Source organism: Cyclopterus lumpus, chromosome 1 (assembly GCF_009769545.1).
Source record: "Cyclopterus lumpus isolate fCycLum1 chromosome 1, fCycLum1.pri, whole genome shotgun sequence".
In the NCBI taxonomy this organism is placed as follows: Eukaryota; Metazoa; Chordata; class Actinopteri; order Perciformes; family Cyclopteridae; genus Cyclopterus; species Cyclopterus lumpus.
Window position 1 is genome coordinate 19848869 of NC_046966.1, and position 17638 is coordinate 19866506.

General features: G+C 43.2%; 2 protein-coding genes across 2 annotated transcripts in view; one reads left to right on the plus strand and one right to left on the minus strand.

The window, feature by feature from the left end:
• The window catches only part of tll1 (tolloid-like 1), a 36055-nt gene extending 33241 nt beyond the window's left edge, over positions 1-2814 (plus strand). The window contains exons 19-21 of the mRNA XM_034537742.1: positions 1059-1272; positions 1575-1825; positions 2680-2814. Of these exons, the coding sequence (XP_034393633.1) occupies positions 1059-1272; positions 1575-1825; positions 2680-2814 (600 nt within the window). The remainder of the gene's footprint in view (positions 1-1058; positions 1273-1574; positions 1826-2679) is intronic.
• A 4810-nt stretch (positions 2815-7624) lies between these two features.
• On the minus strand, positions 7625-16283 carry stox2a (storkhead box 2a). Its single transcript, XM_034533210.1, has 5 exons — positions 16106-16283; positions 14372-14524; positions 9680-11961; positions 9381-9568; positions 7625-7837 (listed from the first exon to the last, which is right to left on the minus strand). The coding sequence occupies exons 1-5, from the start codon at positions 16281-16283 to the stop codon at positions 7636-7638; spliced, it is 3003 nt and encodes a 1000-aa protein (XP_034389101.1). The 3' UTR covers positions 7625-7635.
• Between the last annotated feature and the right edge of the window lie 1355 nt (positions 16284-17638).

A 17638-nucleotide genomic window follows, 5' to 3' on the forward strand; every position in this document is an offset into this window, starting at 1 on the left:
AGTGACGGAAGAGCCTTAGAAATATTTCTCTCTCTCAGCATTTCGACCAGAGGTGTCAGAGCCACGCCCTTATTGGTCACAGAAATGTGGGTTATTTTGGTGAACATATGTCGTTTTATATAATACCAATGGATCACATGACTGTGTGTTCATTTATATCAACTTTCAGCTCATTGTTTTGGTTTCTGGCTTTTTTTTTTGTCAAAACTGACCAATGTTTAAGAGTATTTACTGGATGTGCAACCGTTTACCAACAGGTTCACCAATCTACTTAAAAGGCGATATATGTGGGCGTTGTGTTAAGTTGGTTTCCACTGCTCCCAAGATGCCAACAAAATCAGTTATTGGAGGTCTAATTAAACACTCAGTCAACAGCTTAGTCATGTTTTTTATAGCTTCTTTATCCAGCTGCATGAAATCAGTTGTGCTTGTCTTTTAATGAAATGATTAGATTCCAATTCAGGAAATGACTGACACGGTTTAATGATGGCTCCTCATTAATACCCTATTGTCATTAGTCTCTGTCTAGCTCTCTAATTTCCTTCTGAATGACGTTCGTTGTCGTTTCTGTCGGACATTATGCACTATTCTGAAGTTATGCTTACGTGTGTGTACTGTAGGACACGGCGCGTTTGGGGTTTCGTCATCATTCCTCTTCACAAATAAGATCATCACCAAGAATACTTCTGCAGTCAGTGGAACAAGTGCAAGATTATTTATGTGGCTGCTTACTATTGGCTTCCTTTATTCCCGCAGTTTTAAAAAGACATGTGAACGCTACATGTGTGCACTTGAAACGTCAAAGACCCACATTTTAAAAACATGATATGTCGTTAAATCGTAAGTGTCGAGAAATTGGAAAATATCTTTCCAGAAACAGTGTCCTGTTGATTTTTGGGTAATCTAGGGACCTCCGGTTGAAATCTCACTGGTAATAATTTCTCACAAAAGAAATAGTCCCTAAAAAACTGTGAACAGGGAGGTCCAACCTTCCTCTTTCACCACTTTCTTACATCGCACCCGGCCATCTCTCATCCTCTGTGCTTTGCCCTCTCCAGGCCTTCAATGAGTTTGAGATCGAGCAGCATCAGGAATGTGCATACGACCATCTGGAGGCCTTCGACGGGGACAGTGACACGGCCACCATCTTGGGTCGATTGTGCGGCAGCAAGATCCCGGAGCAGCTGGTCTCCACCGGCAACAAGATGTACCTTCGCTTCATTTCTGACGCCTCAGTACAAAGAAAGGGCTTCCAAGCGACACACTCCACAGGTGTGTGTGTGTGGAAGCATATTTAAGTGTTTACGTGTGTCAGTGATAATATCTCACTTCACTTCACACTGTGTGTGAGCTGTTGTGTCTGCAAAGAGCATCGCTCTCAGTCACCAGCATGGACTTCTCAACTTTTAATAGCCTTTTAAGTAATACCTCCCTCTAGTGGTTTACAAGCGCACGTGCCAGATGAATGAAATCTGACAGGAGTTTATAGACTATATTGGACCAAATGAAAATCTAACAAATGCCTAATTTACAAGATGAACACGTCACTCTCTTCTGACCCCGTGTCTCTGCAGAGTGTGGCGGTCGTCTAAAAGCCGAAGCTCGCCAGAAGAACCTTTACTCCCACTCCCAGTTTGGAGACAACAACTATCCGGGTCACACTGACTGCGAGTGGCTGCTAACGGCCGAGCAGGGCTACGGCATCGAGCTGAGCTTCATCACCTTTGAGGTGGAGGAGGAGGCGGACTGTGGTTACGACTACATCGAGCTGTACAACGGGTACGACGCCAACTCACATCGACTCGGACGCTTCTGCGGTTCAGGGGTAAGATTTCATCTTTTTATTTAGGACTCTTTTTTTCCTCTTCAGTTAATTGATTTCACAAAGTATTGCTCGTATAACCAAAGCCTGAAATATCTTCGTCCTCTTTCCTATAGAGCTCCATTGTTGTCCTAAACGTTTGATACTGGGTGACATGTTCCTTCATTCATGGGCACTGTACTTTATTTTTCTGTTGATCACACATGCACCATCCTGCTGCTGTAAATACTCAAAGTGAATACTCATATGAATTTAGTCCCCTACAAATGGGCCGTTTAGTACAGTTTGACTAACGTTTCCTAAAAACGACTGCGTCCACATGAAAATAAACAAGGTAACCAATGGGCACAGACAGGGTTGGGAATTCAGAATTTATTAAGAGAATAACAAATTGTTGATTTCGGTCTTTTCAAACATAATCAGAGACATATATATATATATTAACATCAGCCTTGTCTTTAACTACAAATAATGTATACTTTGTTTATTTTTTAAAAGCATGCTGCACTATTTTAGATGTTTACTATCATTACAGGCAGCCATTAGTTTAGTTCACCACTTGAGTTGTGTGACCCATCACACATCATCAATAAGTTTAAAAAAAACACACGTTACCAGCGAAATATTACAAGTAAAAGTACTCAATGTGGAAAAAATACCCCTGTATGTACCTCAAATGTGTACTTATTATAAGCACTGTATTTTTAATTGTACCTTGTTCCACTAATGAGGATGATGCAGCTCAAACAAGTTTCAAGATATTTCTAATTAATGTAAACTTTGCCTTGAAAGTGAGAAAAAACACACCTAAGCATAGTATTATTATTAATAATAATAATTCCTTCTCCTTCCCATAGCCCAGGGAGGGGATCTACTCGCCCGGAGGTGCTATGCTGATCCGTTTCCATAGTGACGACACAATCAGCAAGAAGGGCTTCCACATCCGCTACACGAGCACCAAGTTCCAGGAGAGCCTTCACACCAGGAAATGACCTCACACTCAGCCCGTGACCTCTGACCTTTGTGCAGCCCCACGCCTCCCTGACCTTCACCATGGCAATGAGAAAAGTACAGCCTGTCCCCTCTTCTCGGACCCAACAGATAGAAGTGGACGTTTTGTGGACGCTCGCCAGCCAGGAGGAAGACAACACTGTTAAGTGAACATTGGTCTGCCTCCGTGGCTCCACACAGGTCAGCGCACTCTGATATGAGGCCGGAAAAACAACGAGACGTCAACTGAAGTGAGCCATTTCTGTGGAGGAGACGTTTTTTTTCATTGCTGCACATCAAGCTACACTCACTACGGATACTCACGGTGGCAAAAACAAAAGAGTGCAAACAAACGCATAAACACACGAGATTCACATTCAGAAATATAAACTACGGCTGCGCGAGGAGCGTCGTCGGCCCGAAACGAAATGCAGCCAACCGGCGAGTTGAGAGACTTTTCCGACTCGTTGAACTTGCGATCGGACGGCTTCTCGAACCCACAGTAACCGAGAGGAAACTCGAGACGTTTTTATTGCCTTTGATGCCTGGGAACTGGTCTCCTCAGCCCAGCTCAGAACGGCTGCAGAAGATTTTATTTCATGTCTTATTGTAAAAAAAAAAAACAACCTTGTGTTTACTTGTATGTGTGTACAGAGAAAAAGAACAAACAAAAGACTGAAGTCTGTCATTTGCCCTTTTTTTGCTTCAAGCTTATGCAGACGACCATCGTGGAATGGGAAAAGATATTAAAAAAAATGCAAATGGAGAATTTCCAAATGATCTGTGATGTTAATGTTAAGCCTTGCATTATGGTGTGTGCGCGCGTGTGTGTGTGTGTGTGTGTGTGTGTGTCTGTCAGTGTGTGTGTGTGCGTGCTGTTTTTGAGTTTGCACCGTCTTGTAACAACTTTTCATGGATGTTTCTAGTTTCCACCTCACACCCAAAATAAAAAGTGGATATCGGAAGGGAACATTTTTCATAGCCGTCTCTCAGAGTGACGCGATATTCTGATTGGAGGAGAGATTCCCATGGTGCTAAAAATAAATTTAAAAATCCCCCGAATGACAGACGAGTGCGGTTGGAGGATCCGCAGCCAGCGTGCAAACAGCACCCTGCATCAACAGCACTAGTCCTGTGGAACTACAATATTGCCTTAGAACCTAAATGTATGCTATAGAAGTTTGCTCCGATGCTCTTGTGGCAGCGCATTTCATTCGTTTGAATGGTTTTATTGTCAAACAAACAACAACAAAAAACATGGGAAATGTAGTCTGTGTGTGAGATAGAGTGTCAATGGTGCATGTGTGTTTGTGTGTCATGTGTGTAGCCGCTCTCAGAGATACATACACACATGCTTACACATTAAAACTCATTTGTGTGCATTTTCCCCCCAAACCTTTGTCAACACACACGCCCCCCCCCCCCCCCCCCCCCATCTGTATATTTGGAGCGTGGAGAGCAAAGCGATGTAAAGTTGAAGGAAGGATCGAGGTGCATACAGGATGCGTCATCTGTTTTGTGAAATGAAAATGTGTAAAGTGTGTGTGTGTTAGAGGTGATTATAGAGAAACAATGTGTGTGTGTGTGTGTAAACTGAATGTTTTTAAGTTGAATCATTCATCGCTGTACGTGCCAAGCTCCAGGTGACCCTGATCCACTGTAGTTTTTTTTGTTTTCATCATTCCATATCTGTGTCTGTAGTTCGGGGACACATGACACATGACGTCCTCTGCATCAGTCATTAAAATACACACAGGTAAAAACTACAGGCGGCTGTGTTTCGTGGATTATTGCTGTGTTTGGTGAATTAAGTCATGTTCTTTTGGCCTGATGATTAATTGCATTATACTTAATGGCTCAGATTAGGTCTGTTGTAATATATATATTACATTTTGACCATTTTGAGTGTTGTTGTGAGACTTTATTTCCCGACTGCAACTATTTCTGTCACTTATTCTACCTCAACAGCCATGTAACGTGTTTTCTACGGAGTCTGGAGTAAATATAGTGAATATTAATCAATTTATACTTTGAAACATTTGGGAATTAGATGAAACGATTAATACCATTATCCTGTGCGCTAAACATACAGCTACAGCCAGCAGCTGGTTAGCTTAGCTTAGCATTAAGACTGGAAACAGGGAGGAACAGTTACATAACTAACGTATTGTTGTCAACCAGCATCCCTAAAAGTAGTAGATTATTTTGGGATTTGGTGTGTGTTGTTCTAGTACAATTGAACACCGTATCACTGTGTTGGCACCATCAGAATCCATATGAAATCCCAGTGTTTGAGCACCATCTGCTGGCTGCAGAGGAAAGTGTCATTTGTAATGGAGGGCAACACGGTAATATTTTAATTAATATAATTCTGACTTAATGCATGAAATAAAAATACTCGGCTGCTGGTGTTATTTATCATTGTTCCACAATTTAAGGCTGCTATGTGTTGACAGCCACACACACGAATGTCAAGTGTGTCGAAATCAACAGTGCGCATGTTCAGAAGGCATCCGACGATTTGTGAAATTGGCCACGTGCGGCCGATAACCTGTAACATCGGTGTGGATCATCTTCTACAGCACATATTTTAATATACTGATATGTCCTTTTTAAAAAGGGAAATTTGAGATTAAACACCTCGGTGGTGGGATTTTGTTATAAAATAATCCAATTTAAGAATGGCTAACTGCTTTTACCTGGTCAACAACAGGCTTTTAGGAGGTTAAGTATCGACATTGAGAGGATTACCAAACATGGAGGCAGCAGGACAACTTTGTGAAGTAGTGAAGTGACCCAAAACTGACTGTATAACAGCAAATTGAGGAGAACAGGTAACGTGCACTGGGTCTATCACCTTTGTTAAACTGTATGGGAAAGTCAAAAATTGTGATTCACCATTTATTCTTCTCAAAAAACACCACTGCCTACTGCGCAGGTGCTGCCACCGTTTCATAACGGTGACTTCCACCCACTGAAGTACTAATGTGAGTTAATATGTATAATTATGTGTTATGAGTATAGTCATAAATAAATTAAATACAAAGAAAATGCGTCACGGCTTCAATCATTTTAGTCATGAAACATTAATATAAATGTACGTTTGACCCGTTTTAAACACAACAGCTTGGCGGTATCTTGAGGAAAAGCCACTGTGTCATACAGCCAGTCAACCGCTAGAGGGCGCTCGGTTTGAGCTTTTCAAATGTCAGGGATCCGAAATTGATCAGCTCGAGTTACTGTGGAGTTACTTAGGAGCAGGATGTGGAATTTATAATTCATAATAATATCATCTTTAATTTGTCACTCGTGAAAGGCGTTTCATTATAAATTCCACATTGGTTATTTCTGCTCCTGTAAAAGTATATTTTCATTTGTGATAAACAGATTCATCTTTTTGTCCACGAACTATTGGAGAATAGTCAAAATACCAATCGCAATTCCCCTCGGCCCCGAGATTCAGATCCTTTCTTTGTCAGTTAAAAAAAGTCCAAGATGTTCAGTTTCCTTGCGTCTAAGACAAAAGAAAAGCAGCAAATGATCACATTTCAGGACCTGAAACTATGAAATTTGTGTCGTTTTTGCTCCCGATTATCAAAATAGTTGCTGATCAATCAACTAATCTATTAAGATCTAAAATGATTAGTTCCTAGAAACAACAGTCTGGTTATTAAAGATAATGCACAGATGGAGCTGCTGAGTCTACCGCAGTCGTGGCATCTGGAGTCACACATTTCACTCATTCTGCCTACAATTCTTAATTAATCTACTGATTATTTTCTCCATTAATCATATGGTAGATCTCCAAAGCGCATGGTTATGTGCAGAGTGTCTTGTTTTATCTTAACAGTTAACTATCGTAGACTGAGAAAAGAAGAACATATTCACATTTAAGAAGCTGAAACAAGTCAGTTGATGAATTTTGTTTTTTATGCCAATTTTCCATCTCAACTTTTATGCTTAAATATGGGCTACATACGTCCCTAACGTGCTCAGGGAATAGTAGATGTTAATATTTCCATTTTTCTGACAACCTGGCAAACTCGATCTACCGAGGAAGATCATGTGATGATATCAAAAGCTCCAGATTTGTTTTTGTGAGGTATCTGGGATGTACATGCGAGTGTTAGGGTGCAGCTCATTTTGTCCAGACATCATTTTTGGTCACATAGCATCTTTAATACCACCATTATAATAATTAGGATATCAAAAGTATCGAGTATACATACATCATTTGCATTGCGGTACACAAATCTGAGCTGATTTATGTTTTTATATCTTTCATTCGTTGTTCTCAGAATCAACTTTTATTGTCTCGACATTGTGCTGACATTGAATTGTCCTGAAGAACTTGACGCTATTTCAGGAAGGAGAACATTTAATTGGACATGTATTGTTAAGTAATATAAAAAGTTTTTTTGATATTTCCAAATGTAACTTGAATCCTATAGTCTACTACTTTCCAATACCAATAGTCAATAATCTTGATATAAGCCAAACTAGAGTCCATGTCACCAAAAATCAAAGTACTTCAGGTAGGTTTCTTCCCCTACGTTGGTCTTGATATTCTGTAGTTTTTCTTCTCTTTTTTGCAGTAAAGTTCTTGAAGCTGTGGGAACAGTCTCTTGAAGCCATGCCTGTTTATGTAACAGTCCCAGTAAATGGATTCTCAGGAGTCTGAAGGTGTGTGTGTGTGTGTGTGTGTGTATTGGTTGAGGAAAGTGATGGTCAAAATGGTGAAACACCTCACTTCTTCCTCCTCCTCCTCCTCCTCCTCCTCCTCCTCCTCCTCCACCTCTCATGGTCTCAGTCTGTGCTGCCCGTCAGACGCTGGTGATGGAGGCCAGGCAGTTCGATGACTTCTGGAGTTTCTCAGGCTGTGTGGTGGGGGGTTCTGGGATGGCGCGAAAGCTGAAGGGCAGTCCGATACTACTCGTGCCGATGTGGCCGGGGCTCAGCGCTGGATTCTGCCGCCTATTGCTTTCCACGATGCTGGATGTGTTGGACGCGAGGCTTTCACGCGTTCTGCACAAGAGACACAACAGAAAGTCAAGTGTTTGCTTTCAAAAGGCACGGAAACATCTCACATTGTACGTCTCATCGAGGTGTGCTAAATAAATAAATGAATGGATGCAATTTGCAGAATATAAAAAAAAAATTACAAAAAACACAGTTACTGAGAATAAAGAAAAAAAGAAGCTAATTCCTTCCAGGTTTCCTTTATTAAAAAAAAAAAAAGAGTAATAATCCCAAATGTTTCTTTGTCATTCATTCAGGAAAATACATACAAAATCAAATGGATTAAAGCAACTTTGACTGCTTTGAAACCATAACCATATGTGAAGTTGATAATTAATTCAATCATATTAATATAATGCATTATAAATATGTAGCACATGCTTCATGTTGTGTAATTTACATTATTTATTCCTCATATTTAATATATTACCCCCCCCCAATATTTATGTCTAAAGAGTCGTCTTTCTTAGGAGCGTACGCATTCTCATTTTGATTAATAAGCTTTCCAAAACCCAGATGATGTCATTCAGCGTAAAGAAATCTCTGGAGCTTTGATTTGACTTTTCTAAACATTTATTCTGTCCCACTACTTTCTGCAAGTGCAGCATTCAGTTCTCTCTCTGGCAACTGTCTGATTAATCGTGCTAAAACGAGTACCTATGTTTGTCTGATAAACAGATGTTTGCAGTTGTCTTGTATAAAGTTGAAACGAGTTGTACATAACATTTATAAATGAGTTGCTACAATAACTGTTTGTTCCATTAGGATAAAGGAAATAAAACAAAGACACTACAGTGTCACAGCTGTGTGATCCAAGTTGCTTTAAATACCGTTTCAGTTATCCAATCACCGACCAGCAGAATTAATATAATTATTGGTATACCATAGAGGTATTTAGTATTAAGCATGAAACTGGCGGTTATGCTCTTTATTTAGCGTACGTTGATGTTTTTTAATGAAATAATCTGCTTTACACATAATCAGTTCCTAACAACAAAGTTCAGGGTCGAGACGTATGAAGTGTGAGCATGACGACGTTGAACAATTTGATTTGTTTAGCTGGATTTCACTCAAAGATGTTACCAGACTGTTGTTAAAGCAGGAAACTGGTCCTTCTCATTGTTTTATATTCAATATAAATTTAGAATACAGATATACACTCAGGGTCCACCTGTACAATCTGAGGTAATCCAACCTCAATAATCAACACATCGAATTTATTCTTTCATCAAAAAACATGATGAACATTAGGAACTTCTTAAATGAATATATTAGATTGAATTATAATACATAAATGCATCAACCTCGATAGTCAACAATGTTTTTGGTTAAAAGCGTTCAGAGTTACCATCATCTTTGGTTTAGCTTTTACATTTTCTTTTCCAATTTATTTACCTCCATATATCAACATCCAGTTTGACAGCAATCCAGATTTTTGGGGATATTTTAGGTCCCCCTGTGTTCTACTTGAGTTTACCTCCCCCGCTAAGCCCCCACACTAGTAGTGTCAGATGATGATGCCTTCATTCCTGTTCATTTCAGCACCTACCTGGGGGAGTTGAATCCACTGTCCACCGTGACGCTGCTGCTGTCCATGCTGTCCAAACGGGCGGAGTGGGCGGACTTCTGGCTGCTGCTGTTCTCCGTCTCCTTGGGGCTGAGTAAGGTCAGATTGGTCTCCAGTTTCCGCTGCAGATCATGGTCCTTCTTCCGCTCCAGTAACCACTGCATGGTTCCCTCCCCACCACCACCAACAATACCACCACCACCGCCGCCGCCACCACCACCGTTGCCGCCTCCACCATTACCACCCACTTCCCCATGGTCCTTGTTGTCCTCTGCTGTCGCCAACTCTTTGTGCGAGTCCTCCTCTGCCTCTTCCTCCTCCTCATCATCTGATACATTATAATAGTCAAAGGAGGCGGAGGGGACTGTTGGCTCTAAGCAGCCCTGTAAAACTGCCGGTGACGCTGAGGAAGTGGCTGAATTGGAAGGCTGCTGGGGCTCAGGATTGTCTAGGGCCTCTGTTGATTTGGCATGTGAGGCTTTCCGCAATGTGCCGGACTTGGTGTAGCTGCTGTCCACGTAGCCTGTGGACAAGGCATTGTGTGGAGGTTTGAACAAAGTGTCCTTGCTGAAGATCTCTTTCCTCTTGAGCACCATAGTGCCTCCTCCCCCTCCCGGATCTACATTGTGTTGGTGTGGCGTCAAACGGGCGTTTTGCACCGGCTCCGGCGTCTGGCTTGGCGTCAGTCGCACTGAGCCGTTCTGTCCCTTTACGGCCGACAGGTCCTCTTTGTACTCCATCGTGTGAGGAGAGGTGAGGTGAGGCGTTTGGCGGTCAGCCGGAGAGCCCTTTCGGAGTCCCCCTGATGAGGTTAATGTGTCATATTCTGATTTTGCCTGAGGCGAAGGGGCAGTTAGGATTGTTTCATTTGACGTATTGCACTGGAAGTACTCATCTGCTGAGGGCTTAGGAGAAAGTCCCATTAGCTCATTGTACGATGGCAAACTGTCTCTGCTTTTGTTCCTCTCCATCGTACTCCGGATCCTTGACTCGTCCAAACTCCCTTTCCCCAAATCAGGCACATTAAAATCAGAGTGGAACTTAGCAGCGGAGAACATGATCCTTGAGTAGTGGGAGGACTTCTGCGTGGCGCGCAGGGTGCCGTCATCAGTGTAGTAATGACTACGCTCCTCCAGAGTGGGTTCAAAGTCTTCAGGCACCCCCAGTGACGGGCCCTTGAGGGAGTTGTCCATGGACCGAGAGCGTTCCTTCGCTTGATCTGACCTGTCGTGACGCGACTTCCTGTCCTGATTGTGACTGTGACTTCTTTGCACCCTGGACTGGCACGTCCCGCGCGACGGCTCTGGGAAGGGCATCTCCGTCCGTCTCTTGGCGAGCTCCCCAGACACGTCCCACTCGGGAGTAACCGGGCAGTTTGATTCAGTGATGTTGGGGTTGCTATGGACCAGGTATGTCGCGCCTCCACTTCGTCTGCGCTCCAAGGTGTACATGGCCTCCCGAGGCGAGCGAACTAACGAGTGGCTAAAGAAGCGGTAATCCCTTTCCATGAACAAAAGGTCCCAGTTTGAACCCTCGGACGGGTCTCCCCTGGAAGTTCGGGGCTTGCTGTGTGAGCGGGACTTCCCGTGTAGGGCCCTCCGATGGCCCCTCCCCCTCCTGCTCCGTGCACTGTGCTGGGCTGAGGACCCTGCCTTGTTCTTCTGCGTACGCTCCTCCTCCAGCCTCTTCATCACAGCCGTGTGCCTTGCCACATTCTCCACCGTTAGGTCAGGGTTGATTCGGCGGATTATCTCCATCTCCACCTGGGGGGGAATGGGCGGGGTCGGCACCTCCTCGTCACGAAGAGGCCACTCCTCTGGGGGGAACTGGGCTGAGAAGGTGGCCAGCTGCCTCATTTTGTCCTTCTTGAAACTCAGCCTGAAGAGCCTGAGGCCGAACCTTTTGGATTGCTTCTCGCCGCTTCCACCGCCACCACTTCCTTCTTTCTTTTTGGTCAGAGTGTCACTTTTATAAGGGAAAGAAGTGATGCTTTTGCTCTTCTCAACGGGCTCTTTAGGTGGCGGTTGCTGGGCAGGAGGGGAAGTGGGAAGAGGGGAATAAGGGTATGACGGAGGTTCTCCTCGGTGCTCCTTGGCTGACGTGCTTGGTGGAGGTTCCCCGCCATTGTGATCCTTGGCGGGCTTACTTTGATAAGAATCTCCCCTGTGCTCCTTTGGTGACTTACTACTGTGAAGTCTGGACGAGTCTTCGCGATAGGAGTTGTATGAGTCATTGTGATTCTTGCGAGGAGGCCTCTCTCTCAGGCAGCCAGGTGTAGATGGTGTTACGTTGCCAGACTGAGGCGAAGTGCATTGCTGAGTTTGCTGTTGCTGTTGTTGTTGTTGTTGTTGTTGTTGTTGCTGCTGTGACTGTTGCGTTTGGCGCTCTTGCAGCCGGTCATCCAGGTGATACCACTTGTTGTTGGTTCTGATGAGGGAAGGAGTGATAAAGTAGGTCTGTGGGGTGACAATGAAGTAGCCCTCTGGAGTTGGGTAGATCTTCCTCTCTCGCACCAGCATGTTCAGGGTATGTCGCAGAACCTCTGAGCTGGGTGTAGGCACGCCTGCAGGAAACCGCACAAATACATTTCAGATCAAATCTTGTATTTATATTGAAATTGTTCAAACACTTGACTATTTTGTTTGAGCATGGAGACAATTTGGAGACCGTCATAGTTGAAGAAAGTTTGAATATAATGTGCATGTGTTAAGATCAATTAAAATCTCAATTAAACATATATAATCTCACCCAAGGCATATTAAAAATAAGAAGAATTGTAAGTGAAAGATGGGTCTGAGAACGGATGATATTTCTTTACTAATTATTACGATTTTTTTTAAATAAAAAAATCGTCTATAATAAAAAGAAAGCATATTCTGCATCTTATTCGAAGTGAACAAACCCAAAGTTGCCAAATTTTTCATGGGTGCAGGTTTTCACAGCTATTTATTGTTTTGAACATTGAATGTTTCCTTCTATTTTTATCATTTTTAAATGAACAATAACATTAATAATAATAAGTCTTTAAGTCTCTCGAAGATTTTGCATCTCTTTAAAAACCTGTTAGAGAGTTTTACATATTCTGTTGACTGACCTGATTTTTCTAAATCTGACCATTACCACAGCTCACACAAATCCTCTTACATTTTAAGTAATATACATGTATAATACTGATACATGATCTAAGATTTAATATGTAAAAACAAATTAATAAACTAAACACTCATTCCCAGATGACTCCTGGGGATATTTAATCAGTCACCTCAAGAGCTTAGCTTGTATAAATTACCACATCCACATTAAAAGTAGTCCATTTTAAACATCATTCATTACCGTGGTCTAGCATGGTCTTGTGTTGCCTGACATTACATCACCCCTGTGTGTTGTTACACAGCAGTGATGCAACCGATAAGATCAACTGCTTTTCATTGAGGCATCATAAAGATACATTTGAGGGACACGCTTCACATTCCCAAATTTGACCGACATCTAGTTTACACAGTGGTAAAACCTGTGCTTTTAAACCGTGTTTGGATACATTTTTAGGATTTAATTGGTTTTGTATATTTAAGTAAATAAGAAAATAACTGCAATGTTAAAACATTACGTATATTTAACCCATTAAAACGAACAACATTGTGAACGAGGCGACAATTTGGAGTCGGTAAAAAACTAATTCGTAGTATTTAAATAAAAAAACCTGAGGAAATCTTTGTTTGAAAAGTGCTTTCAGAATTTGCCAAAAGATAGTTTGGATTTTTTTGTAGTGGGGTTGAATGAGGTACTCATCCATCAGTCTGCTACCTCCAGTAGATGGTGGTCAGCACAGGAGCAGAGCAATGTACTGCTAAAACATATTTAATGTTAAAAAAAAAACAATATCAGTTTAAGTGTATGATATATTTGGAATATTTTCAGACGGGGAACTGAAATGTATCAATACTGTTTTTGTCAACAGAGTCTCGTGGCTTTGAAGTTCAGTTCAGTCTTATAGGGCTGAGATAAAGCTGAGATATTGTTATAAATATAGCCTATACCTAAATGGATATTGATTATATTTAATTTTTTAGTGGGCCTTTCTTTTAGGTTGTTACATTTGTTTTGCTGCTGGGATGAATAAATATGATTGGATTATAATTTGTATTAAGAGGAAATGTGCTGCTTCCATGATAAATATAAAAACATTAATACTGGTCTGGTTGAGGTTCTTCAAATCACTTGAACGACATAATGTGTTCATAGACAATGTCTCATAAATCAATGTGTATATCTCACTTGTGAATAAAACCAAACACAGGACACGAGTAGAGGAAAAGGAGAAGAGGAGAATTAAGTGTTTTTCTACAATTTATTATTTAAGTTTCGGGCTGCATGTTATTTCTTTCTATAAAATGTAACAAAATAGTGAAAAATGTCCTCTATCATTTCTCAACGGGATTATATTTTGCAGGCACAGCAGTCCAAATTCCCACCGTATTCTGCTTACTATCATATATGATGGAGAAAAACAGCAAATCCTCTCATCTGAAAAGCTGCTTAAAAAATGACTTACAATAACTAAATCGATGATCAAAATATGGGCCGATTTACTGATCGCTTAATTGACTAATTGTTTCATATTTATCCCTGTTGAAACATTATGATGTCTGCAAGATTTTACAGGATGAAATATCTCTCTCACTGAAATTTGTCGGAGCCCTGAGGTGAGATCAATATATGTTTGAAGCCTCCATATATCATTACTTTGCTCTTTGAACCTGGCGTGTGCAACATTAAACTGATGTTGATAAATAACAAATCAGGAGATAATAAACCAGTGCTGACGCATGGCATATGTATATAATTACCATTTTTCACCTGCTAATGTTCTCACAAGATATGCCACACAAAAATCAGTTTCTGAATGCTTTTGTGCAGTCCTGTGTTTTTGTATTTATTTTAATTTTTTTAAGAAGGAGGTCAGAGGAGCGTACCTGGGAAGCTGGCAGTGAGGTGCTCCACCAGAGCCTCCTGGTTGACCGGCTTGTGGGCAGAGTTCATAGCAGAGATGGCCAGGCACAAGATCTCCCCCAGCGGGATGAACTGTGACTGGCTGATAGGTGACATGCTGATCGGAGACACGTCACCTGCAGGATGGGGGAGGAGGAGGAGGAGGAGGAGGAGGAGGAGGAGGCACAACTGTTAGATCATGAATGAACAGCAGGCGCAGCGTGTGAAGCTATGATGTAATGGTCAAACAGCAGCAGTTTGCATGCTGCCTCGAACAGCTCCACCCCTCCTCTCTGTGCTTCCTTTGCTTTCCTCTCGTTCCTCCCGTTTTCTCGTAGGTTAGCATAACGAGGCAGCAGCTGCTGCAGCAGCAGCCGTAGTGCGAGATCACCTGAGTCTTCGCATACGTCGTTACTCGTTTCACACGACCGCACAAACGTAAAAAAAAAAAAAAAAAAGGGAAGCTTACACAGTCGAACACAACGCATTTTAAATTGAACAAAAACACAGCTGACTTTAGTGCCACATCGACAGCTTACACGCAGACATTCCCTGTAGCCTTTGTTGAATTAAGCTGGCTTTGCTGTCAGCGAGTAGCGAGTAGTGAGATCATCCTACAACCAGACGGCCCGGCTTCCAGCCCCTCTGAGAGCAAACATCTGCCCTGCTTAAAAAGGTTGTGGAGCAGCACACTGGACCATTCGCTGCAGCATCTTTGCTGGAGCTGACCCCGTCCTCTGACCTAAATCCGGTGATCGATGGAGAGTTATGCGATAAAAAACGAGAAAATACACCATCGAAGCCTCCGTCTTTGATTTGTAACCTTACATTATGTCTTATGATGTGGACGGACGAGTTAATGTTGCCTCATTGATCGCCGTTTTGTGATCGTTTTTACTATTTACACTTCTTTTGCCTGGGCTGAAATCTGTGCAGGGCCCTGGCTCCTCACCACACTCGACCGACCGGTCAGTGAAGCAACACGATGACGTTATCTCTGCTTAGTATCACAGCCCCTTTAAGCTTTCTGTGGCTTTACGAGGCTTTACTCAATTCTTTTTTTTGTTTTTGTTTTGTAAACATGAGAAAAGCTGGATTCCGCGTCCTGTGCTCGTGTAGTATATTATGGGAATGAGTTGTCGTATTTATGTTTCCCATCTTACAATGAAGCAACAAAGACACCAACAAAAAGGGACAGGAAGGATGAGATTTTCTTGGTAAAGACATTAGTTTATGAGGAGAGATGTCCCAGAAGCCCTTTTGTAATATCATCTAACACAAAATATGAACCTGGCACAACATTTGGCCCAGGGTTGATGCCACTGATGTTGTACAATGTTTTTTTGAAGGTACGTAACATATGATGGGTGGGGGGGATATTTTTTTAAATATAGGTCAGTAAATATGAAGGAGGTGGGAACAATGTCAGGAAGTAAAATGGTTATTTGGACCCACAAAAATACAGGTTTTGAATTTAGTGTTTATAATAGAGAGCTTTAGATGAAATAAGAAGAAATACTTCTTCTCTCTTTCTATTTGACCTCATTTGATACATTAGACATTACAAGTCAGAAAAAAGAGGGAAGATGCCTTCATTTCCTTCATAGTACGAACATTTTGTCCATTTTGAACTCTGCCTTTTGCCCCCAAATCAAACCGTCTTTGCTCTGCGTAGCGAGAGGGTGGAGCCTCTGTTGGTGAGAGTGTCAAAGACTCACCTGGTGCACGATAACTTGGTGGGGACGGAGAGAAATGAGGAGCTGGAGGGGGAGGAAGATGCTGCTTCTGCACACGGATGTCTTTCTCACTACGGGAGAGATTGTGCTCAGGCGGGCGCTCGGTATGCTCCGAGCTGGGCCAGGCCCGCCGCAGATTGCTGCTGCGGTTCTTCTTCATCGTGACCCCTTTACCAGGTGGCCTTCACCTCCCGGGGGCTGGGACAAGGTGGGGAGGGGGTGGTGGTGGTGGGTGGCTGGTGGAATGGGGAGAAGGGGGAAGGAAGGAGGGAAGGGGGGAAGGAGGGGAGGGAAGGGAAGGGAAGGGGGGGGAGGGGGGGAGGGGGGGGAGGGGTGTGCAGGGGGAGGTCGACCAACCTCAGGCTCAGTGCCTCCCCCGCATCAGTAAGAACGTCCCGCTAGAGCGATCACACACCAGACATGGCAGGAACCAGTGTGCGCCTTCACACACATACACACGTCTCATTTACATCCACGGGCAAGCTACAAACGACTGTGTTCGCACTGTGGGCGGTTGTCATGGGCTGCTGGGCTCTCCCAGGCTGATCTGGAGCGACGGCAGCAGCAGCGGCGGAGGTGCAGGTGATTGCGCGAGGCATCACCCTTTCATCGGCATCAGTCCCAGCCACCATTTGTAGCATCCCCATTTGCATGCGTAGGGAGGCACATTACGTAGCCGCTCTGATGTGGGAGGAGGGAGCAGGAGAGAGGTGGGGGGGGCAGGGGTAGAGATGAGGGAAATGGGGCATTGGAAGCGAGGAGGACGGTGAGGAGAGATTTCAGTGGAGGTTTCGGGATCCGCTTGTTCCTTTTTGAGCTGAAGGTAACTGGGGGAGAAAGGAGGGGATAGACGGATGGTCAAATATTCAAAGCTTAAGAGGCCCAGTCTTCGACAACAGCTCAATTCACCACAGGAGTGCTCGGCCGATCCCCGGAAAACAAAAGAGCCCACTTAAAAAAATATAATAAAAGCTCCATTCACCCTAATGGGCAGTGAAACCTCAATAGTATGCAAAGCACCGGAGACGCCACGTTCACCTCCATCTTTATCCGATCAAGCACAAGACCCCATCGTCCTTTCGACAACAGCACACCAGGAGAGGGTGGGGAGAAAAAAATGGAGAGCATAGAAATAAATAAATAAATTCTCAAGAATAGAAATCCACCGTTTCCCGCAATCCAACGGAAGAAGCTCCCGATTCTATCGCTGTAGCATCCATTCATTAACGGGGGGGGATGCAAACTCCAGTCAACGGCAAATCTCTTTCAACGCTAATGCTGCAGCTGCTCCCAGCACCTCCAGGAAGGGTGTGTGTGTGTGTGTGTGTGTGTGTGTGTGTGTGTGTGTGTGTGTGTATGTGTGTGTATGTGTGTGTGTGTGAGAGAAAGTGTGTATGCGCGCATCCGCCTGCTGCGCGCGATTCTGCGTGAGCATGCATGCGTCTGTGTCTGGGTGATTGAGGCTGAGGGGAGGGGAGGGGAGGAGTGGATGCGAGAGAGAGAGAGAAAATATCA